Source organism: Thalassophryne amazonica, chromosome 8, assembly GCF_902500255.1.
Source record: "Thalassophryne amazonica chromosome 8, fThaAma1.1, whole genome shotgun sequence".
In the NCBI taxonomy this organism is placed as follows: domain Eukaryota; kingdom Metazoa; phylum Chordata; class Actinopteri; order Batrachoidiformes; family Batrachoididae; genus Thalassophryne; species Thalassophryne amazonica.
The window spans coordinates 22,094,698-22,119,904 of record NC_047110.1 but is presented as its reverse complement, the minus strand read 5'-3'; the positions used below and the strand labels follow the sequence as shown (position 1 = coordinate 22,119,904).

Sequence of the window (25,207 nt, the reverse complement as noted above, 5' to 3'; positions counted from 1 at the left end):
CCCCAACCCACTAGCCGTAGGAAGCTGCAACAGTTCCTCGGCTTTGCAAATTTCTACAGGAGGTTCATTAAGGGCTACAGTCAGGTAGTTAGCCCCCTGACAGCCCTGACCTCACCAAAAGTCCCCTTCACCTGGTCGGATCGTTGCGATGCCGCGTTCAAGGAGTTGAAACGGCGCTTCTCGTCTGCACCCGTTCTGGTGCAGCCCGATCCTAGTCGCCAGTTAGTGGTTGAAGTGGACGCCTCGGACTCAGGGATAGGAGCTGTGCTTTCCCAGAGCGGGAAGACCGATAAGGTCCTTCACCCGTGTGCCTATTTTTCCCGCAGGTTGACCCCGGCCGAACGGAACTATGACGTCGGCAATCGAGAACTCCTTGCGGTGAAAGAGGCTCTTGAAGAGTGGAGACATCTGTTGGAGGGAACGTCCGTGCCATTCACGGTTTTCACTGACCATCGGAACCTGGAGTATATCAGGACCGCCAAGCGGCTGAACCCCAGGCAAGCCCGCTGGTCACTGTTCTTCGGCCGTTTTGACTTCCGGATCACCTACCGTCCCGGGACCAAAAACCAGAGATCGGATGCCTTGTCCCGGGTACATGAAGATGAAGTCAAAACAGAACCCATCATCCCGGAGTCCACTATCGTGGCCACCCTTACCTGGGACGTAGAGAGAACCGTCCGGGAGGCCCTGGCACAAAGCCCGGACCCCGGAACTGGGCCGAAGAACAGACTCTACGTCCCACCAGAAGCTAGGGCTGCAGTCCTGGACTTCTGTCACGGCTCTAAGCTCTCCTGTCATCCAGGGGTGCGAAGAACCGTGGCAGTTGTCCGGCAGCGCTTCTGGTGGGCGTCCCTAGAGGCCGACGTCCGGGATTATATCCAGGCCTGCACCACCTGCGCCAGGGGCAAGGCTGACCATCGCAGGGCTTCGGGACTGCTCCAGCCGCTGCCCGTGCCCCATCGCCCCTGGTCCCACATCGGCCTGGATTTTGTCACGGGCCTCCCGCCGTCCCAGGGCAACACCACCATCCTCACGATAGTGGACCGATTCTCCAAGGCGGCCCACTTCGTGGCCCTCCCGAAGCCCGTCCGGTTGCATGGGATCCCAACAGACATCGTCTCCGATCGCGGTCCCCAGTTCTCCTCGCACGTCTGGAGGAGCTTCTGCCGGGAACTGGGGGCCACGGTGAGTCTCTCATCCGGGTATCATCCCCAGACCAACGGGCAAGCAGAACGGGCCAATCAGGAGATGGAGCAGGCCCTGCGTTGCGTGACAGCCGCGCACCCGGCGGCCTGGAGTACCCATCTGGCCTGGATCGAGTATGCCCATAACAGCCAGGTGTCGTCAGCCACCGGCCTCTCCCCTTTCGAGGTATGTCTGGGGTACCAACCTCCTCTGTTTCCGGTGGTTGAGGGAGAGGTTTAGTGTCTGGTTTTCAGTGACCACATCTTTAAGTTCAAGGGTGTCTGGACCTACAAGGAGTTTACTTCTATCATCTAAAATGATCTGCACTGAGTTGCCAAGCTCACTTTCAGGTTTTCTGCAAAGATGCTTTTTGGTTGATTCTTTTAGATCTTTCATGCCTCTGTTCTGGATCTAGTTTTCTTTTTTCGAGGTAAATATTTGGATCGTTGATTTCTTTTCTACTATTTCAGTTTGCTTGAATCCTAGAAGGTCTGCAAATACTGCTTTCATTTCCTGATAGTAGGATTCAGAGTAATCAGTTTCTTCTTTATTTTTGTCTTCATCTGATTCACGTGTGTGATCCTTGTAACAGGATGAGTGATAATGGGCCTCAGCAGCAACAATGTCTTTGGTAGTAACTGCTATGATTCCCTTATCTTGTCTCTTAGTTGCTAGATTATGTAGCTTTTCATCAACTCTCAATTCAGTAGCTTTGGTCAGTTTTTCTCTTGTATTTCACCTCTTCATATATTTGACTATTTCACAGAATATGTAATCATAAGTATACTGACAAGACCTTGTTTCTATTTCTTCAGGAAATACTCATCATTTGAGATATATTTCTTAATAATGTAGTACAACAAGCTATTATAAAATATCATGGCAGTGTAACACCCCCCTCACACATAGCTGGAATCACGCAGAGTGGCGTCAGAATTATGAATTGGCGCATATCCGGAAACTGTTGGATTTCAGTTCCAAAACGTTCTGACAGCCATCTGCAGAAGTCGACGCAGTTGGTCAAAATCAGCCGGTGGCCCCGAGTGTGATGCACATGTTCAAAGCCCTCCAGGCGTCATTGAGATAGGACACCGATCCGACGGCGGGCCATGTGCAATCTGACAACCATCTGGCCGCAGTTTACATATTCTGATGGCATCAAAACAGCATTTGAAACTGATCGCGGTTGATTGAGCTCTGAGACTGATCGGTCACATGCCTGCCGACATGTTGTGCCACGTTTGTCCCCAATCACTGGACACCCGGTCAGTGCCAGCACATGACGACATAAATAAACATGGAACTCATCTCCAGTACCTCGCTTTCCACAACAGACAGCTGGTCAAGTCCCTTTCACCCGGCTGCGCTGTGTGCTGGCGGCGTTGATCAGCTAACAAAAGCATAAAGCAAAAAGCTGGTTTAAATAAATCCCATGTGAAGTGGCGTCCCACAACGATAATCCAAGTGCAGTTGTGTTAAGATGTGTACCAAGTAAAATGACAACAAAAAAATAAATAAAAAAGAGAGAGAGAAAAGAGAAAGGTGGTTGCATCTGAAAGTTGCACACGTGGGAAGTGGGCGCACTGCCAGCACAGTTCAGCAGCAGTTTTGGAGTCCAGCCAGACAAATAAAATCCAGCAATGCAAGTACGAGGTCTGTTAGAAAAGTAACAGACCTTTTTATTTTTTTCAAAAACTATATGGATTTGATTCATATGTTTTTACGTCAGCCAAGCTTGAACCTTCGTGTGCATGCGTGAGTTTTTCCACGCCTGTCGGTTGCGTCATTCGCCTGTGGGCAGGCTTTGAGTGAGCACTGCTCCACCCCTCTCGTCGTTGTTTCATTGCGAGGAAATGGCGGAATGATTTGGGCTTTTTTTCCATCAGAATTTTTTCAGAAACTGTTAGAGACAGGCAGCTGGAAACCAGTCGAAAAATTTATCTGGCTTTCGGTGAATATTTTACGGGCTTCACAGAGAATAAAGAGTGTTACTACAGCTTTAAGGACAGCCCACAATGGCGCATGGCGCACGGCGCGCTGCGCGGCGCGCTCTGAGCCGCCTTCGAGAGGCAGAAACCACCACATCATTTCTAAACGGATGGCTGTGTGGAGCCGGGACCGTCGTGTGCAATTTCTCTGGTTATCACAAGAGCTGAACATCAGCCATTTTCCAGCAGATTTCACTTTTAACAAGAGATTTTGTCATGGAAAGCCGCGCGGAGGCTTCATGCGTCACGACCGATCTGCTGATGAAGCGAGACAAAGGAACACCTCCGTTTTGGAGTGTCAGAGGACAAGTTGGGACATGTCCAGCTCTCCACAATTTCTCTTATACTCACTCGACTGGTAAGCATTGAAAGCCGAGATAGGCATGTCCCAACTTGTAATAACTCAAAATACAATCAAATCTATGTTAAAAGATCTTTTTCTTTGTACAAAGCCCAGGTGAAGAGTAGTTAACAGGTTTTAAGCATTTTTGCCTCAAAAGCACACCGTTGGAATCAATATATCAACATGATGGTTTTAGGCTATAAATAAACTGCAGCACTCACAGGAACAACTCACTGTTGTTCAGGGTTTTAAAATTGCTGTATGATTGTGTTAAAACTACCAAACTTTTGATATTTATTGTGGTTTTTTGATTATTTTATTTTGGATTTTATTCTTTCATGTTCTGTATTGTATTGACTTAGAATAATTAATATGATGATTACACACACACGATACAGTAGGTGGCGGTATGCACCTGTAAAGCTACCTTGCGATAAGCCGAGCAAGAAATAAATACTTAAAAAAAAAAAAAAAACTGTTTTTGTAACTTGATAACACTTCTGGAATTATTTATGACATTCCATGAACATCAGCATCAAGGTAACTTCTGGTCTTTTCAAAACCTCATGCACGCATACACACACGCCCTCTTGCAGACGGTGTTAAAAATAAAATATTTGTTATCCCCCAGATAAATATCTTGTCTTCATTAAATGAGCTGCAATTTTTCAAAATGTTTTTAAAATAAACTGACAATATAATGTTTGGATTTAAGTAGAAACATGTAGAAACTAAATTTTGTGAGTTTAGTGAAATGTGAGTGGCCCTCTAGCTTTAACGCAAGTGCCTTAAAGCAGCTTTCATCTTTCACAAGTTTTGAAAATATCATCTTATCAGTAAATAAAATATCAGTCCGTAGCATCACATATCACAGTGGTAACTTTTCAGTGTGTGATAATCTCTCTTTTTTTTTTTTTTTGTCCCATTTTGCCTGAGGTAAAGAAGCACAAGGTTTTACTCACTTCCTCCCTCATTACACAAATACACGTCACCTGAGAATGTTTAAATCCAATAAGCATTCAGGTTTATATAGTCTGGAGTTGGGAAATATTCTTAATAATTGTGGACACAGTGTACTTTGTGGTTGCTTAGAGAAACAAAATTTAAACAACTAAAATTGTCACTGTCCAAATACTTTAGGACCTGACTGTAGCCTACTTGGGTGACTTCTTCATCGACTGTTTAACAAATAATATTTTGCATCATGTCGAGATTTATTTTTAATGTAACTTGTTGAACATATTTTACTTCTTTGACTTTGTTTATTCTTTATTTAATGTAGAGATTTAAACATTTTGTCTTATAGTTCTGACTTCCAGAGTCAAAATTTTGACTGCATGATGATTATGAAATAACAAATCAAAATTTTAAGTCACTAGTGCTTAATTACGATTCTGAAATCTGCCATATTTATTTAATTTATGGAAGAATTTTGACTTGTTTAGTTGGGAAATCACATATAATTGTCTATTACTATTGTTATTATTACGTAAAAATAACAGAGCTACTGTTCTTCGAACGCCTATGTTGGGTCATCCAACAGTAGATGTCGCTGTGGATTTTGTTTGCATTTTTGAGGCTCTCGTGCAAAAACGCGAGATTGTCCAAATCTCGTTCCTCTTTCGAGTAGCATCCAAGATGGTAGGTAGTATTTGTTGTTCTTGTGCATTACACTGGTGTTAAATCTAAGGCCATCCTTGTTCATTCATACGGCGGATTATCGTCAAGTGCCAGTTTAATGTATAGAGGAATCTTACGATCATAGATTGACTGATATTACATCAGTCGGGTGAAGGATTCGCTGTCTGATAGTTACTCTGCCAGGCCTGCGACTGCAGCCGGCAACTTGTAGTTTGTGTATCTTAAAATATCTTAATGGCTTAACCTGCAGACTAGTAACAGTGTTCTCATGTCTGTAAATTGACGGTATGAATGTAAAACTCGTGCTGTAACACACTAAGGAGGTGGAGAGGCTGCGAGTTCATATAAGTCAGTTAGCATTAGCTTCTCACACTGGCTGCAGTAAGAACCAGTGAGTGTTTAGCTTCTGAAAGCTAATTATAGCTTGTCAGCCTCTTACAAAAAAACACGACAACTTTGTGTTCTGAACTTCAAGTGTGTGTCAAATTGTCTAACCCCATAATGAAGTCGTAATTGAGGTAACAAATGCTGATTCTAAATGTTTTGACAGCCTACCAGGAACTCCAAGACCAGAAAGCTCCGAGGACACGTTAGCCACGGACACGGTCGTGTCGGTGAGTAATAACGATCTGTTTCTGCAGCTGGACACCACCAGGGAGAGGACGGTGGTCAGCAGTCTAGTTTTCATTGAACCAGTAGAAGTTGTGTTTGGGCACTGAAAACCGGTTACAAATTGTTCAATCTATGCTTCAGACATGATCGATTCCTCTTAGAGAAGCCAGTGTGATTTTTCTTGTTGATGTTGCATATCTCCAAAATGCTGCATATTCTCAAAGTCGGTATCCAGGCAGATTAACCTCAAGGGGTGGAGTTTCCAGGTGAACTCCATACAAATACATGTAATTTCATCACTTTTCAAGCAGGTCAGACTCGTCAATAAAGTCAATTTGATGTACAACGGTTCATTTTAGGTCAGATTGGTGTATAAATCTCAACGTTCCAGGCAATGATAGCTGTCAGTTGACCGTTAGAAATAATAAGTCCGTCTGATTTCAATAAAACAGCATACAGCCCGAGCGTGTTTTCACAGAGGGGCCAGTCACGGAAATATGAATTCTCGCCTTCCGATTGGTCACTTTGCCAAAGTGACCTAGCGCTGACCTTGAGAATAATTACAAGGAAAACGGGTGTGTTGATGCTGTGAACCTGTATGGGCCCACATATTTCCACACGAAAAATTGATATGGAATCGATGAATTGGCCCAATAAGTAGAATAGAATAGAATAATTCTTTATTGTCCACCGATGTGGAAAATTGTCTTTGGCTCACCAGCACAAAAAAGACAAAAAAAAACAGTCATAAAACATTCATACAAACACACGAATAAAACAAAAATAAGATACATAAAATACATAGAAGTAAAAGAAGAAATAGAATAAGACCTAGTAAGATAAATAAAACGTACCGTAAGATCTAATAAAATCAAATAAAACAGAAGTAAAGCAGTTCAGGTTTAATTTGTGGAGTGGTCACTTTTTTGAGTTCATTATGGTGACGGCATTTGGTATAAAAGATTTTTTGAAAGAACCTTTGGCCAGAGGAGCTCTGTAGCGCCTCCCAGACTTCAAGAGCTCAAACTGACAGGACAGAGGATGAGAGCTGTCTGCCAGGACTCTCTCAGCTTTCCTCCTCAACAAGGAGAATCAACAAGGGCATCAATATTTATAATATGACACAATACTAAAATACCCTCAGACATTTGAGCATGTACCTTTCAACAGTGTGTGCGTATACGCGGGCTTTTGAAAAGACCTGATGTTACCTTTGACTGCGTGTGATGCACATGCATGCTGACGTCCGCAAAATGTCTTGTAAATCCTTCCAGGGGTGTTACCAGGTTACAAAAACAGCATTTTCTATTTTAAAAGTGTTTATTTGTCGCTAGCTTTTCCATAATATATGAGAAACATGTTAAATTTACACAGAAACATAGCGGTATCTGCAGCCAGAGAGACCAGCCAGTAATGTAACTGTGCCCCTCTACTCTAATTGCCTGTCACCCCCATCCCCCCAAAAAAGCAGATTTGCATGATTCATAGCATAAAAATAGAAAACAATGTGACCATCCATCCATTTTCTTCCGCTTTATCCGGAGTCGGGTCGCGGGGGCAGCAGCTCAGGCAAAGCCGCCCAGATCTCCCGATTAACACACACCTCCCCCAGCTTCTCCGGGGGAACCCCAAGGCGTTCCCAAGCCAGCCGAGAAATGTAGTCCCTCCAGCGTGTCCTGGGTCTTCCCCGGGGCTTCCTCCCAATGGGACGTGCCCGGAACACCTCTCCAGCGTCCAGGGGGCATCCGGAAAAGATGCCCGAGCCACCTCAACTGACTCCTTTCGACGTGGAGGAGCAGTGGCTCGACTCCGAGCTCCTCCCGAGTGACCGAGCTCCTCACCCCATCTCCAAGGGAGTGCCCAGCCACCCTGCGGAGGAAACTCATCTCGGCCGCTTGTACTCGCGATCTTGTTCTTTCGGTCATGAGCCATATCTCATGACCATAGGTGAGGATCGGAACATAGCTCGAGAGCCCCGCCCCCCTACTCAGCTCTCTTTTCATCACGACGGTCCGATACAACGACCGCATCACTGCAGATGCTGCACCGATCCGTTTATCGATCTCACGCTCCATCCGTCCCTCACTCGTGAACAAGACCCCGAGATACTTCAACTCCTCCACTTGAGGCAAGGACACTCCACCGACCTGAAGAGGGCAAAGCACCTTTTTCCGGTTGAGAACCATGTCCTCGGATTTGGAGGTGCTGATTTTCATCCCAGACGCTTCACACTTGGCTGCAAACCGCCCCAGTGCACGCTGAAGGTCCTGATTTGACGAAGACAACAGAACCACATCGTCCGCAAACAGCAGAGATGAGATTCTGTGGTTCCCAAACCAGACCCCCTCTACACCCTTGCTGCGCCTAGTAATTCTGTCCATAAAAATAATGAACAGAACCGGTGACAAAGGGCAGCCCTGGCGGAGGCCAACGTGCACTGGAAACAGGTTTGACTTACTACCAGCAATGCGAACCAAGCTCCTGCTGCGGTCGTACAGGGACCGGATAGCCCTTAGCAAAGGACCCCGGACCCCGTACTCCCAGAGCACTCCCCACAGGGTGCCCCGAGGGACACGGTTGAACACCTTCTCCAGATCCACAAAACACGTGTGGACTGGTTGGGCGAACTCCCATGAACCCTCGAGCACCCGATGGAGCATGTAGAGCTGGACCAGTGTGCCGCGACCAGGACGAAAACCACACTGCTCCTCCTGAATCCGAGGTTCGACCATCAGTCGAATTCTCCTCTCCAGTACTCTGGAATAGACCTTACCGGGGAGGCTGAGGAGTGTGATCCCCCTATAGTTGGAACACACTCTCCGGTCCCCCTTCTTAAACAGAGGAACCACCACCCCGGTCTGCCAGTCCAGAGGCACTGTCCCCGATCGCTACGTGATGTTGCAGAGGCGTGTCAGCCAAGACAGTCCCACAACATCCAGAGACTTAAGGTACTCAGGACGGATTTCATCCACCCCAGGAGCCTTGCCACCAAGGAGCTTTCTAACCACCTCGGTGACTTCGGCCTGGGTAATGGATGAGTCCGCCTCTGAGTCCCCAGTCTCTGCTTCCTCTTCGGAAGACGTGACGATGGGATTGAGGAGATCCTCGAAGTACTCCTTCCACCACCCAACAACATCCACCCATCGAGGTGGTCGTTGCACCTGCAGGAGCAGAGACGCGCAGACGGTAACAGCTACAGCATTTAGAGGAACAGTGTTTAATGAGTCGTGTCCCATTTAAAAAGAAAACTGCACAAAGGAAATTGCTATTATTATTGTTTATCCTTTACACAAAGGATCGTAACTTCATCTTACGAACCGGTGAAGCGGGAGATGTTAATGGTTCAGTCCTCGCCAGAGAACTTTCGTGGGCCGCCCCGGTGGAAAAAAGCATGATAATGACGAACGAATAAAAACTGTACAGTGTGAAACGGCGGATGATTCTCATTTCTTGCCTGCAACAGCCAACAAGAGTCCCAGTTAGGCACTTTAATCAGCAGAGAGGTGAATCAGGATTGACATTTTTAAATGGCTTTGACTGAGGTTGATGAACAAATTGTGGACCCGCTGCTTCCCATTAGACCCGCTGCTTCCTACCACCCACCCCCTTACAGTACAGACTCTCTTTTTGAAGATATTTTTTGCACATACTACTAATACGAATTGATATATTTTAAAAACTAAACATTCAATCCATATTATGCTTGAGCATTCTAGTTTTACTCCTCTAACTCTGCATTGTGAAACTGAGCAATATATAAAAAAAATCCAACTTAAAATAATAAAAGAAAGCAGCAGATTTTATAAGAGGGTTTTTTTGTATAATTGGCAGAGCTGCTAAATTGTGAAGCATACGCAGTGGATTGATTTTAAATATCTTCTGTGCAAGTGCAAAATCTCAGAAAATACAAGTATCAGATCAGACTAGGCCTGTCACTGTAATTACAATATTGACTTATTAGATAGATAAAGATGAAAATAATTTTGCTGACCTAAGTATACCATATGAAGATGTGAATGAGGGGACGTAATTTCAGTCCAATCCACATCATTGGACCGGGGTTATGCTATACATTATATTTGTCAGTTACACGTATGGGCTCTTTAATACAAAGGTCCATCCCCAATGACTTACCACCACTAACTAATAGTGTATGCTGCTCGTGTTTATTTTGTCTGTTCCTACTTAAGAATCAGAATCACCTTTATTGTCATTGTAATTTGCATTGCAACGAGATTTGAGTGCAACTCCAAAAAGGTGCTTTCCGTGGTGCGACTAATTTTTAGCCAAATAAAGGATAGTGAAATTTAACGGTAAATTATTCCGAGTATATGTACAACTAATATAAACATAAGGTAAAATAAAATAAAATGTGGATTATTAAAATGTAAAATAAGAATTATATACAACTGTGAAATCATATTGCACGGTAGTTAGTAGTTAACATGCTTTCTGTTATCTTTTCCACCCATAGGCAAGCACAGGAAGCATCCCGGAGGTCGTGGTAATGCTGGCGGTATGCACCACCACAGAATTAACTTCGATAAATAGTAAGTGTTGCATGGCTTGTTGAAATGCTGATTGGTTGTAGAACAAGGAAGTCTGGGTTTCGGGCAGCAAGTGAAAGGGAAACGTAAATGAATTGGTCAAACGTCGTTGTTGTGTGTTAGGGTATGTCATTATGGCCAAAATAATATTTCAATATATTTTGTGACTTTGACAACACCGATGGGCAATATTATTCAAAAACTGGAAATGCTAAAGGACAAGTAGGCATTAATTGATGCTTACTAATGACATTAATGGACTTGGTATTTAAGGAAAACTGCTGTTATTTTCTGAAACTTGAGCAAGTGGAAAAACAATCACAAGTGCACTTAATGCTTGGATCATAAAGTTTGCTGTGTGTGTTGTGTAGGCACCGTAGCTGATTTAGGATTTTCTTGGGCAGCTGATGTTTTCATGTTCTTCATAGTCCTTGATGTGGTTAGTTTGCAGGTGGTAAAACAAGGTCATTGTTGCCTTGTTTTTTTTACAGCAACAGGTTTCCAGCATGTTTGTCCATCAAGCAACAGCCGTCTTTTTGAATTCAAACCAGTTTTCTGGGGTAAATTGTGAGGCTGGGGGTTTGTTGTGTTTTTATGCCTCATTAATATGACTGTGTAACCAGCTTGGTGCCAAGTGGTTCATGTTATTATTTCCAGAGCATAAGGTTCCTAGTTCAGGACCACCCCTCCCCATTCTCCATGTATTGAGGAAGTACATCGGCAAGGGCATCCAGTGTAAAACTTGTGTCAAATCAACAATGTCACATCTGCTCTGATGACCCCAATTGAAAAAGTGAGAAGCTAAAAGAACTTTAAAGTTCATTGCTTTTTAAAAGATGTACTTTGTCATTATGTCAAAAACATACAATGGTCTGAAAACTTTGTCGAAGATAATATCCACATGGTACCTTTTTATATTGATATTTTCTGAAGCAGCATGTCATCCAGCACAGTTTATTGTGACAGGCCAAGCACCCCCCACCCCCAAATCTCTGGCAAGATTTTCCAGGCTTACTTTTGTTGTCTGGAACTCTCATGGTCAGATTTCAGGCCCAGAACAATGTATTTGTGAAATCAATTGGGTCTCGGGTGAGCGGATGATACGCCATAGCGGATATGAAGTCTTGCGTTTCCACATCTTCATCCCAAGCATCTGAGGCTAAAAAATAATTGTGATGAACAATCCCGTTTACCAAGAGCTGTCGATTGTCCATGCAGCAGCCAGTGAGACGTTACGGAGTTTACAGTGAAGTCCGAGACGTTATGAAAACAAAGGCGTCGTGTTCAAATGACAAAGCAAATCATGGATGGAAATGTTCTGCAGCAGGGAGATGATTTAAAATGTAACTTGTTCCATCAAGAATCATTTCAAGTGGACCTGGTTGGAGGAGAAGGACCAAATAACTTTTTTTTTTGTATGTATGTACGTACAAAAAACTAACACCCTCAGAAAGTCTTTCATCTTGTATCATTGTGAACGACACAGGCAGCAATATTTTAAATGAATTTGTTGTCGGTTGAAATGATGCAATGTATTTCACACAAATCTGTCAAAATATATCTTTGGGGTGAATGTACTTCAAACTGTCTACATGCAAATTTGATAAGTTTATGTTTTGATCTAGCATGTAAAACATGTATTTTATGGCTTCTGTTACAAAAAATGATAAATACTTAACATGCTCATAGAAGTCAAATGTTGATGTGGAAAAAAAAAAGTCATTTTGCACTACAAGTGAATAAGTAGCCCAGAAATACTGATGTCAGCACTGGGTGGGAAAATTCATGTTATTTCCTATTTATGCAAGTGAATAAAAAAAAAAAAAAAAATTTAACCCAAAATTGTTCTTGAGAACTGAAAGTGATAAAGCTTTGTGTCAAATGTTTTTATTCATATTAAGACACTATCCATTTTTATAAAAGCACAATTTTCTGAAGTCAAATGTTTGTATAAGTGTGGAGATAGAACAGTAACAATCCAATACAAATATGAAGTTCTATGAAATACTAATAATGCTGTATTTGAATCCATGTGACAGACTGTTACAGGCCCATCTTCCATCTTCTTGCTAGAATGGGAAAATGGGTTTGGAAGTTCTCCCACTTAGAAATCATGGAGGGGTCTGAAATTTTCATCTTAGGTGCATGTCCACTGTGAGAGACACAATCTAAAAAAAAACAAAAAAAATCTGGAAATCACAATGTATGATTTTTTTTTTTTGATTTTTTTTTTTTTTTTTTTTTTTAATAATTGATCTGTATGTTACTGCTGCAAATAAGTATTTGAACACTTGTGAAAATCAATGTTACTATTTGGTACAGTAGCCTTTGTTTGCAATTACAGAGGTCAAACGTTTCCTGTAGTTTTTCACCAGGTTTGTACACACTGCAGCAGGGATTTTGGTCCACTCCTCCATACAGATCTTCTCCAAATCTTTCAGGCTTGGAGTTTCAGCTCCCTCCAAAGATTTTCTATTGAGTTCAGGTCTGGAGACTGGCCAGGCCCTTGAAATGCTTCTTATGGAGCCCCTCCTTAGTTGCCCTGGCTGTGTGTTTGGGGTCATTGTCATGCTGGAAGACCCAGCCATGACCCATCTTCAATGCTCTAACTGAGGGAAGGAGGTTGTTTGCCAAAATCTCGCAATGCATGACCCCATCCTTCCTCCCTTCAATACGGTGCAGTTGTCCTCTCCCCTTTGCAGAAGAGCACCCCCAGAGTATGATGTTTCCACCCCCATGCTTCGCGGATGGGATGGTTTTCTTGGGGTTGTCCTCATCCTCTAAACATGGTAAGTGGAGTTGATTCCAAAAAGCTCTATTCTGGTCTCATCTGACCACATGACCTTCTCCCATGCCGCCTCTGGATCATCCAGATGGTCACTGGTGAACTTCAAACGGGCCTGGACATGTACTGGCTTGAGCAAGGGGAACTTGCTGCCCTGCAGGATTTTAAACCATGACAGCATCATGTGTTACTAATGTAATCTTTGTGACTGTGGTCCCAGCTCTCTTCAGGTCATTGACCAGGTCCTCCTGTGTAGTTCTGAGCTTTCTCAGAATCATCCTTACCACACAAAGTGAGATCTTTCATGGAATCCCAGACCAAGGGAGATTGACAGTCATCTTGTGTTTCTTCCACTTTCTAATAAATAATCATAACAGTTGTCTTCTACCAAGCTACTTGCCTGTTGTCCTGTAGTCCATCCCAGCCTTGTGCAGGTCTACAGTTTTGTCCCTGCTGTCCTTAGACAGCTGTTTGGTCTTGGCTATGGTGGACAGGTTGGAGTGTGATTGACTGAGTGTGTGAACAGGTGTCTTTTATACAGGTAACAAGTTCAAACAGGTGTAATTAATACAGGTAAAGAGTGCAGAATAAGAGGACTTCTTAAAGAAAAATTAACAGGTCTGTGTGAGCCAGAATTCTTGCTGGTTAGTAGGGGATCAAATCCTTATTTGCAACAGTAACATACAAATAAGTTATTAAAAAAATCATACATTGTGATTTCCGATTTTTTTTTTTTTTTCCTGTCTCTCACAGTGGACATGCACCTAAGATGAAAATTTCAGACCCCTCCATGATTTCTAAGTGGGAGAACTTGCAAAATCGCAGGGTGTTCAAATACTTGTTTTCCTCACTGTGTGTGTGTGTGTGTGTGTGTGTGTGTGTGTGTGTGTGTGTGTGTGTGTGTGTGTGTGTGTGTGTGTGTGGTGTGTGTGTGTGTGTGTGTGTGTGTGTGTGTGTGTGTGTGTGTGTATAAAGGGGTGCACATAACTGGTACTCATCATGCTTGTGTGTGCTAAACATCACTGATGCACAGCAGAGGGGAACACTTTCCTACAATCTGTCATTGCTTTCCTCCTATGAAGCATTTCCCTTGTGTTATCTGCTGCACATCATTTATTTTTAGCATGGGCAAGCACCATGAGTACCAATTATATATATGTGTGTGTGTGTGTGTGGTCTGATGTAGCTGATACACCACTGGAGTTTGTATGCAACTTGTGCACTTGAGGGTGATCTTTGTCGTTTTTGTGTCTTCTCAGCCATCCGGGATACTTTGGAAAGGTGGGCATGAGACATTACCACCTTAAGAGGAACACATCTCACTGTCCTATCATTAACCTGGACAAGTTGTGGACGCTGGTGAGCGAGCAAACCAGGGTCAACTACGGCAACAAGCCCGATGGGCCCGCCCCCATCATTGATGTTGTGCGTGCTGTAAGTGTTGGCCCATTCTTCTGAACTTTATTATTTATCAACTTATGAAGTGGACAGGAGTCAGGGATGTGATGCAGTAACAGAGAAATCGAAGGAAATGCAATCACTTAAGCCTGGGCATCCGGTGCCATAAGCTGAAGGATTCTTGATGCTCTGAAATGCATTCTGTTGTATTTTAGAGCAATACATGCAAGAAAATTCACAGACTCTCATGAGGATATTTGAGAGAAATTTGTGAAAAACAGTAGAGTATTTATTAGCAAAGTTACACTTTTGACAGTCTAGTTAGTAATATGCATCTGTCCCCAAAGGTAGGCCTGATATGTGCAAAGCAGTAAAAGTGCCCGAGTTATGCTTAAGATTCTTCAATATTCATTTCAATTGTGGCCATTTGACTGACTCAGATTGAGTATTTTGGCTTCAGAAATGGCCATCTATCAGCAGAGATATGCGCCTAAACCCCTTTGTATTTGAGAGTTTCAGATATCAATGGCGATGTATTAATCTCAGAGACCACAAAGTTCACATCGGATGCAGTAAGAAAATACAGCAGCATCAACAGTGTCGATGAATAAAAAAAAAAAAAATTTGCTTTTGTCTGAAGCATGAAAAGTACAAGAGCCCAATCTAAATTTTTAAACTTAACTTTTTCTTCTTTTTTTATTAAATAACATTTATGTGAACTTTGCAATTCATCCATCCAGCCATCCATCAATTTTCTTCCGCTTTATCCGGAGTCGGGTCGCGGGGGGCAGCAGCTCAAGCAAAGCCGCCCAGACCTCCCGATCCACACACACCTCCCCCAGCTCCTCCGGGGGAACCCCAAGGCGTTCCCAAGCCAGCCGAGAGATGTAGTCCCTCCAGCGTGTCCTGGGTCTTCCCCGGGGCCTCCTCCCAATGGGACGTGCCCGGAATACCTCTCCAGTGAGCCGTCCAGGGGGCATCCGGAAAAGATGCCCGAGCCACCTCAGCTGACTCCTTTCGATGTGGAGGAGCAGCGGCTTGACTCCGAGCTCCTCCCGAGCTTGGGAGGAAATTTGCAATTCATCTGTGGTTCAAATGTGTTTCGAACCATGGTGGTGGTCCGTGTGGATCATGGGTCAACTGTGGTCCATTACACCACTTAATCATGGTAATCTATTATTTTTGCTGTCAAAATGCACCAAGTTGATGTGTTTAAATGCTCAAAAATTTTCTTCCAGGGATCCGGCCTCAAAAAATCCTTTGATAAACGCTCTACCTAGTAGGTGCCCTATAGTGTGATTTGTCCACATTTCTCTAAAAAACAGAATTGGCACCAGAAAAGGTCTCTCCGTGAGTCTTGTAAGAGCGGTTACGGTGTCGCAGACCGAACCCCCCCAAAAAATGGTCCACCCTGCCTCCACTGGGCATGTGTCACTTGGGACCACAGCAGCACGTCCGAGACAAAGTTTCTTCACCCAAAGCGATCAAATGGATTAATGAGCTTATTAACCATCAAATGACAAGGTAAAACCTCTTAAATCATTCTAAAGTCAGTTTTAAGCAGAATCAAGGCTGTTTTAAGCAGAAACGAGGCAATATTCCATGACGCTTTGAAATGACGGACACCCAGTGAACGCAACTACTAGCAGCCCATGTAGCCGCGTCACTCTGATCGCTTCCTCCGTTTTTTTATGATGAAATAATGCTGAAATGATTGTTGTACAAAAGCTTCAGATATCTGTTGCTGAGACAGATGATGACTGGACTGCAGTTTTAAGCAGAATTGTGATAATCTGTGAACCACGGCTGATGACGCATGCGCAGTGGAGGCAGGGCGGACCGATTTTGAGGGGGGGACCATTCGGGCTGCGACACCGGCTAAACTGGTGGATTTCATTACTAGTGAAAGAGAACAGTTCCAGTCAGATGTCTTCAAGGGGAGAAAATTGGACTTTTGTTGTTTTATGATGCATTATATTTGTCAGTTACATTATAAACAGGTCTCTTGGTATCTTCAGTACAGAGGTTAAATCAGATTTATTTATTTTTAACCACCACCATATAACACATGCAAGCAACTGGTATTGCAAGGGGTGGCTTTGAGCTGGACCACAGAGTTCTTGTTGGTGGTTGTTTGCATTGCCACACACTGGGCAGTACACCTGAAAATAAGATTGTTGGTGGTTGTTTGCATTGCCACACACTGGGCAGTACACCTGAAAATAAGATTTTTTTTATTTTTATTTTTTTATGTTTGATGTGGTAAATGATTGTTTGGACACTGAAAATGTGTCAGAAATCTAAAGAACCTAAAATTTGTGACGCTGCTTGCTATAGCACTTTTATTTTCTGTCTGAACTGGTGAGTTCTACCATGTCTTCCTCACATCGGTTTAATTCTGCACAAAAGTCTTCATGTGAATGCTTTGCATTGCAAAGTGCTTATTTGGATTACAATCTCTCTGTGTGATAGCCTACCTGCTGTTCCTCTTGTAAACAAAATCATTATTTGTTGTGGGGTTCCTACTATAAAATAGTGGATGTCAGTGTTGTTTGTCATTTCAGTAATGTCGTCTTTACCTTCACAGGGCTACTACAAAGTTCTGGGCAAAGGCAAGCTGCCCAAACAGCCTGTGATCGTCAAGGCCAAGTTCTTCAGCCGACGGGCCGAGGACAAGATCAAGGCAGTGGGAGGAGTCTGTGTGCTGACGGCATAATGCTCCTGTCAATGTGCGATTTTGCTAAAATAAAGTGTATAAATGACAATCAAGTTTGTTCATTTGTTTTATACTTTACTTGGAACAATTATGTCGGTGTGGAAAACGGGTGTTATTTTTAGATGTGGCCTTGTAAAGTTAAACACGACGTTTTCTGTTGGTTGCTAATGTGAGGCAACACTAACTGCAGTAGATCAAAGAGTCATCTATTCGGTCATTGTAGACAAATATAAAAACTTTAAGCCCCCTTTAAGAATGAGAGAATTTATTCTGTGTGAACATAAAATGTTTTGTTCCTCACAGACATTGGTACAGCCTCTTATTAAAATTTTAATGTTGCTAAATTGTCTTACATGAATGGTTTTAACTTTCAAGATTCTGGAATTTAACATTTTCTGAGACTGGGTCAGAGGACAAGATAAAATTCTTTGTGGTTGGTGTGTGCAGTTGAAGTGGAGGATTGTGCTCCCTAACATGGATATAAGCGTCTCCACTGGCACACAATAGAAATTTCTCTTCCCCAGGAGGAGTGAAGCCACTCATTGGAACAAAGTTTGTCCCACTTTCCTAACAATGTTTTATCATCATCTCAAATTTTGTAGTGTAACTTTTCTGGTACATTGTTACCCAAGGCCAAAATATGCCCATTGGTTATTGTAAAGACTTTTGCATCTGTCTGCTCAGCATAACTCCAGTCCTGTTACTGCCAGAGTCTTCAAATTCACAGGGAACATTCTGGGGACACAGACCTTAGGTTCAAAGATGGCAAACCTTGACCTATTGTAAGTGGGCAAAAGGTCACATTCTACACACTTTGATGAAATGCTCATACAGCCGAGGGTACTTTGGCATGGACTTTTTTGTGTGTTTAATGAGCAAGCTGCAAAAGAAAGGTTTTGTAGAGATTTGTGGTTATACTTTCAAATAGCTTTTAAAGGAAATGTTAAAAGTCCCTTTCTCAGGTGCCACTGGCATTAACTCAGGTGATTAAAACATTTTTGTCAAAATTGGAAACCCATTTATACTTTGAAATTCTTTTCCTGAATAGATTCAGTACTTTCACTAGGTTTTCATTGAGCTTGATGTATTCCTTCATAAAAATCATAAATCTTCAAGTCTGATGATAGTAATTCTGCAGAGTGCTGGGGGTAAAAATGCTTCATATTACAACTGCAGGTCCAAATCATTCTTCATAACATTTAAACTCCGTTTAATTTTTGTGTGTTGGTGACATTTTTTTCAGTAATTGGCCTTGTTTCATATACGAGTATGTTTTTAATGAAAATCTACTTGTGTGTATAATTAACTTTTTTTGCATTTATCACTTGTTCTCACCTATGCGTTTTCAATTGTACTTCTATTTTGAGTTGTCGAGTATTGATGTTCAGGGATCTGATTATCTTATTTTAGATAAACACGGTGGATGAACCCAGTTTTTTAATATCTTTTTATTTTAGTTTCTCTGGTCATTTTGTATTTATAACCGTTTATCCCTCAAGTTGTGGACACTGTTAGGATGATTGCGTCATCTTCTGACGTAATTGGAAGGCTTCCTGCTGTGAGTGTCAAAGCGAAAGGAAAACTAAAGGGAGTGTCGAAGCGGTGCCGCGGAACCTGAGTGGATCTCAGGCAGCAAACCGTCAGGAAGGTTTGTACAGAGTTGAACTGATAAAATAACCCAAACTAAAAACTTAGTTTAATTTTTTTTTTTTTTTTAATAATTGCAGTGGCTTTATATTTTGGTTGCGGAGTCACTCATGGTCTCATAAATCATGAAATCAGTCTGCAGCTGTTAATGTACACTGTACAAAGTTGTTTTTGTATTGTCAAACTAATTTATTATTATGCGTCTGTTTGTTGGGCAGTAATCTGTACCAGACCTGATTAAGCAAATGCAAGCTGTACACAAGATTAGCTGACGGACGAAACGGGACTGAACCAAATGCTTCAGAAACCGCTTCAGTTTTGAAATGTTTGAGACCACTGAGGCGAATGAATCCGCCGGAAGTATCGTAGCAGCCATCTTACTACACCTACAAAGGTGTTTGTTTTTCTTTTGTTGTTTTTGTCTCTTTTTTTCCACTTTTGATAAAAGGCTTACGACACCATTAGACAATACCAGCCTTTGCTTTTTTGCTTGGGGTCACCACAGGTGGTCCAGTATAGATCCACATTGGGATTTGGCACAAGTTTTACACTGGATGCCCTTCCTGATGCAACTCCATCCAAGTACTAATCAAGACTTACTCTGAGCTTCTGAGATCTGACAGGATCAGGTGTGCACATAGTAGACTGGCTACCACAGCTCAGGAGGACGTACGAGTATTATTTATGAAATGTATCAATCTGATTTACAGTTGTGTAAACTATACACGTTTCCTCATCATAACATTTCATATTGTCCGTTATAATGTTAACCATAGAAAACTAACTAAACTCAACCGTCCTCGCAGGTAGGAGCAGTACAACATCTGGAGACACTCCATTCTGGATTGTGACACTGTTCTTCCTTCACCCAGGTTAAGATTGCAGGAGTCTTAAGTCAACTCGTTCATGGCAAATCAGTCCTGGTTGGAAGATTCCCTGCTACGATCTGCCAGTTTGGGCCAGGAGGTGTTGGAGCGAGCCTCCAAACGGAGGATTGACTGGACAAACACTGGCGTAACCCACTCTTCTTCTTCTCATGCAGCTGAAAACAGTCAAGTCAAGGTGCCTGCAAGTGTTTTGTATAGAGCCCGACCAGTATATCAGTTGACCAGTCGTACCGGCCAATATGAGCGTTTCATCGCTATTATTTGTGCCAATTTTTATTTTACCAAATGAACAATGCGGAAAAACACTTTAGTCATTGATAATGGTGTCATTACATGGTTTGTCGAGCAGAAATCACTCTGACATCATTGTTTCCAATGCTTTTGAGCATGGCTGGGACCCCGTCACCCCTGGGTCACAATAGCTACAAGAGGTAGCGCCAGATTGACTGGCTGCCATTCATTTTAAGTCAGAGTGGGTGTTTTACAGCAACAACAGACAAGTTATTGCTATGCCACCAGCTGGTTTATGTATATGCTTATTGTTGTGACATCGCAACTGCCACTCCAAGTGAAGGCAGTGTGACATATGGTGGTTGGTTATTGGGTATAATTACCTCCACCAACAAAGTTGGGTGGAGGTTATGTTTTCACCCTTGTTTGTTGTCTGATGTGAACAGCCTGTAACCCACAATTTTTCATCTATAGCTCTGACATTTTTGCAGAGGATTCATATCCTGATAGGCAAGAACTGATTCAGTTTTCAAGGTCAAAGTCAGGAATGAATTTTCAAAAATTCATAACTCTGTCAAAAAAAGATTGAATTTCTTTCACATTTGAAAGCTTTATGTAGAATGGTATCCTTTATTGACTGTCACAGTTTTACCCAGATCCAATCTGGATTACAGATTTTGCAGCCATTTAAATTTAACATTGAAATCAAACGTGCCCCAATTAGTCTCATATTTGAAAGTGAGGTGCAGACTGGCACTCACTGTTGCTTGACAAAGTTTGATCTGGATTTTGTGGACATTTGAATTTAACATTGAAAAGTCCATTTGATGTACATTTTACACTATGTCTCAATCACAAGTGCCTCAATCACTCTCATTTATGACTCTGAGGCGCAAACTGGCACTCTTAATGAATAGACTTTTGATCCTCATCTCATCTGTATTGCAGATTTAGTGAATATTTCATTTAACATTGAAAAGCCCTTTTGATCTATATTTTGTATTATATTTTAGCTTATGAAAAGCCATTTCTAACAGGACTTTGAAATTTTTTCCAAGGTAAAAATTTGTGGAATTGAAAACTAGTGTTGGTGGAGGTTTGCACTCTATGAGCGCGGTGCTCTAATTTTGATAACACAATGTCAGGAATCATAAGCATTTTTATGTCTATAGGCAGATATGTTGGAATCATAAATGTTTTATTCTCTAATATGGGTATCAGCCACCAAAAAAAACCTCTATATCAGTCAGGCTCTAGTTTGCTCTGTAGCTTCACATATATCAATAGACTGTCCATAATGTGTTCTGCGGCTATGTTTTATTTGAGAATATCTCCGTTCTTTTATTTTTTTCAGGGAACCCACACAAGTCTCAATGATGCCTTTGACACCATTGCAGAGTTCATGACACAAACCACCTGTCAGTGCAAGGTCAGCTTTGTTTTATGTCAGTCATATCCTGCACATTTGGGTGTCTCTTCTGAGGACTCTTTGTCAACTCTGCGGGGATGATTATCGTTAACATGGAATTTATGTCAGAGTGAATTTGTGTTTCACACTGAGGATATTTATAAGTATTGGAAAATCAATTTCAATTTATTAATTTATATAGCGCCAGCTCACGACAAAGTCGCCCAAGGCGCCTCTCACAATTCATAACAACACAAAGTAATTTAAAATCAAGAAAAGCACAATAAAAAGATAAAACATAGTAGAATGAAAAGAAATTACAAAGCAAACATGAAAACAAATTAGATTAATGATAAGACAGTCTAAAAAAGTGGGTCTTTGTCTTGATTTAAAAGTCTCCACCATGTCAGACTGCCTAATAACTGCAGGTAGATCATTCCAAAGAGTCGGACCACGGTAGGAGAAGGCTCTATACCCCACAGACTTCTTGTTCACCCTTGGAACACACAGAAGCCCTGCGCCCTGTGAACACAAGGGCCGCACAGGTACGTAGGGCTTAACCAAGTCCACCAGGTAGGAAGGTGCCAGTCCGTGAACAATTTTATAAACCAACAATAAGACTTTAAAATCCGATCTTGCAGAAACCGGTAGCCAATGAAGGGATACCAGAATGAGTGTAATGTGGTCAAATCATCTACTTTGTGTCAAAAGTCAGGCAGCAGCATTCTGTACCAACTGAAGACCCCGAATGCTAGACTGCGGCGGACCAGAAAATAAAGCATTACAATAATCCACTCTGGATTATTGTACTAACCAAACTTTGTCAGCACCTTGCCTCTATAACTGTCTTTGCATCTCTGGTGGTCATTACTTCACCATATCTCAGCAGGTCTGGTTTCCATGGTGACAGGCAGCATCACCAAATTATTTCAAGCTAGAAGGCACTCAGAGAGCAGATACAGATGCCAAGGCTACCTGTTTGCAGATTCAAACATTAAAAAAACTATTTCCCAGAACTTTATTCATCTGCTCACATAATGTTAGCACAGTTCATTAATAAATTCTTGATTTAAATGTTCCTGAATGCTTAAAACTTCTTCTTGATCCTGACTCCAAAATATGTTCCTGATCAGACTCAAAATAAATCCCTCAGTTTCAAGGACATTATCCATCTACTAACCAAATTTCATCAACATGTTCACAATTTTTTTAAATTAAATGTTGCTATGAAATATTCTTCTGGATCTCAGTTCCAGAATACATTCTGGGTCACCTCCAAAACTGAATTACTTATTTCCTACAACATCATCTGTTTGCTCACCAAATTTCATTGAAATATGTTCATTACATTTTGAGTTATCCTGTTAAGAGGAATAACAAACAGATAAAAACATTACCTCCCTCCTTGGTGGAGATTTTATATATATATATATATATATATATATATATATATATATATATATATATGTATGTATGTATGTATGTATGTATGTATGTATGTATGTATGTGTGTGTGTACTCAAAAAGGATGGCACTTGGAGAGTGAATAACTCCCAAAGCCCATCAGGGGGTGCTATGTGTGTGTAAGATTCACATTTTTAAGTTTGAAAATTGGTACCAAAGTATGTGCTATCATATAAAAACATATTTAACCATCAAAATGTGCAAAACGTACAGACTCTGGATCCTGTCTTTGAACTTAATCCTGATGTCGATGAGATCAGTTTGGTCTTTCTCATGCTTAAGTCCTGTCTGTGTGACATCGCCATGACTGAGTTTGGCGCTAGGTTACCTAACGTTTGTATTTTTTGTGTGTGCTGCAGAGGTTTTATGAGTCTGGCTGCTGCACTGAGCCCACTGACGCCGAGAGGAGTCATGTGGCCAGATTCCACACAAGACCAGCTGGTGGTCGGCCCACGCCTCGACCTCCAGCAACGACACATAAGGACTGTGTAAGTTAATCTGCTGCTACTGTTAAAAAAAAAATCATCCCACAAAATATACATCTGGGAAACATCTGAGCTTTAACACTTTGTAAGATGTTAATGACTAAATAAAGGTTCAAAGGTTCATTATGACATCAGTGATTTTAGGATGGTGTAAAACACTGATTGGATACTCGTGAAATTTGTTTGTTTGTCTGTTTGTTTTTTCCACCATTTTTCTTTAAAGCTTCATTTTAACCACTAAACAACATTTTCACATTACAGTGGGGGCCACAAATATTTGAACATGAGGTTTTTGTTTGTTTGTTTTTTGTTAATATTCCAGGTGCCGATCACACTGTTAACACAACTTTAATTTAAGGGTAATTACATCCAAATCAGGTGGGCTGTGAAGAAATCACAGCACTTTTATGTATGATGTTCCCCATGAATGTCCATTTGACTTGTTTGCTTGTTTGTTTTGGTAGTTGTACTGTGTTGCTGCCAACGATCAATGAGAAGTCTCAAGAGCTGTGAACACCAGGGAGGCAAACTGTCAATTGGCCGGTGCACCAAAATGCACCAATCAGAGTGCTAGCAAAATTAACCAATCACAGCACTAGCAAATTAAATCAATAGCAGCGCTAGCAAAATAAATCAATGGCAGTGTTAATAAGACCAGCCAATCAGAGAGCTTGCAAAAAACAGCACTGTGTGTGGCCACTTGTACCATTTAGTATGGTCGGGGGGGTAATAATGGTCTCTTGAGCACCAAATAAAAGCCCAGAACATGATGTGTAACAAACGTGCTGGGTGACAAAAGAATGTTGTTTTAGGTCCAATAATGGCAACAACTGGCCAGATCAAGAACACCCTCCCAGAGGGGTCAGACAAACTGAAGAATCAGCGCTTCACCTGAGTCAATGTCAAGTTTACCATGAGGTGGCATAAGCAAATGTCAAGAAGCAGAACTGTGTTCTATCAGCTTCACCACTCGGTGTGTTTAAAGTTAGCTGGGAAGCAAAATGGAAGTGGGGGGTTGCTGTTTCCACAAAACTAAGATGTTCCATATTGCAGGGTCATATGTTGGAAACGGGTCAAGATTTCCACATTGACGTTTCACCAGGAACATACGCCGTCACAGCCAGAATGCCCGAATCACAGCAGCAGACACAGGTGGTCAAAATAGATGCTGGGGAGAGCATCAGCCTCACCTTTGACCTCTCACCGAAACAGCCCTGTCACCCTTAACGTTCATGAACTAAACTTGTGTGTGTGTGTGTGTGTGTGTGTGTGTGTGTGTGTGTGTGTGTGTGTGTGTGTGTGTGTGTGTGTGTGTGTGTGTGTGTGTGTGTGTGTGTGTGTGTGTGTGTGTTTGTGTGTGTGTGTGTGTGTGTGTGTGTGTCTTATTGCTATAAGATTTAAAAAAAAATTTTTATTGCATCCAAAGAAGCCATTTTTTGTATCTTTTACTGGAGGTGTGTGATTGTGACAAAGGAAATCATTTGTTGCACTTACTGTGTTTGTACCTGCACTAACGCCTTACCACTGTATGAAATAAAGTGTTGTTTTCAAATAAACGAGCAATTCGAGATTTCTGATATCCGATCATATGGATCACCTCCAAAAAGATGGATGTAATTACTTTATATTGATACTTGTGTTCATAGTCTGTAGACAGTCGGGGTGTAACGGTACACCTCTCTCATGGATCCAGTGTCACTGTACAGTTCCTGTAATTCTTCCTCACACGAGTATAGAACAAAAGACTTGGACAAATTAAAAAGATGGAATAATGTTACTTGATATCTTCAGGATTTACAGATTCCACATCCTGAACATTCTTCATGGGGTTTTGACATTGTGTTTTCTGTGATTACTTCAAAACAAACAT

At 42.0% G+C, this 25,207-nt stretch overlaps 2 protein-coding genes across 2 annotated transcripts; both read left to right on the top strand.

The window, feature by feature from the left end:
• Positions 1-5,086: 5,086 nt before the first annotated feature.
• Positions 5,087-17,264, top strand: rpl27a (ribosomal protein L27a). The gene is made up of 5 exons (XM_034175857.1): positions 5,087-5,157; positions 5,708-5,771; positions 10,244-10,319; positions 14,361-14,535; positions 17,087-17,264. The coding sequence occupies exons 1-5, from the start codon at positions 5,155-5,157 to the stop codon at positions 17,213-17,215; spliced, it is 447 nt and encodes a 148-aa protein (XP_034031748.1). The 5' UTR covers positions 5,087-5,154; the 3' UTR covers positions 17,216-17,264.
• Positions 17,265-18,803: 1,539 nt separating this feature from the next.
• akip1 (A kinase (PRKA) interacting protein 1) lies at positions 18,804-24,894 on the top strand. Its single transcript, XM_034175581.1, has 5 exons — positions 18,804-18,863; positions 19,735-19,924; positions 21,335-21,409; positions 23,212-23,340; positions 24,391-24,894. Exons 2-5 carry the CDS (start codon positions 19,769-19,771, stop codon positions 24,562-24,564), a joined length of 534 nt encoding a protein of 177 aa, XP_034031472.1. The 5' UTR covers positions 18,804-18,863; positions 19,735-19,768; the 3' UTR covers positions 24,565-24,894.
• The last annotated feature ends 313 nt before the right edge of the window (positions 24,895-25,207 follow it).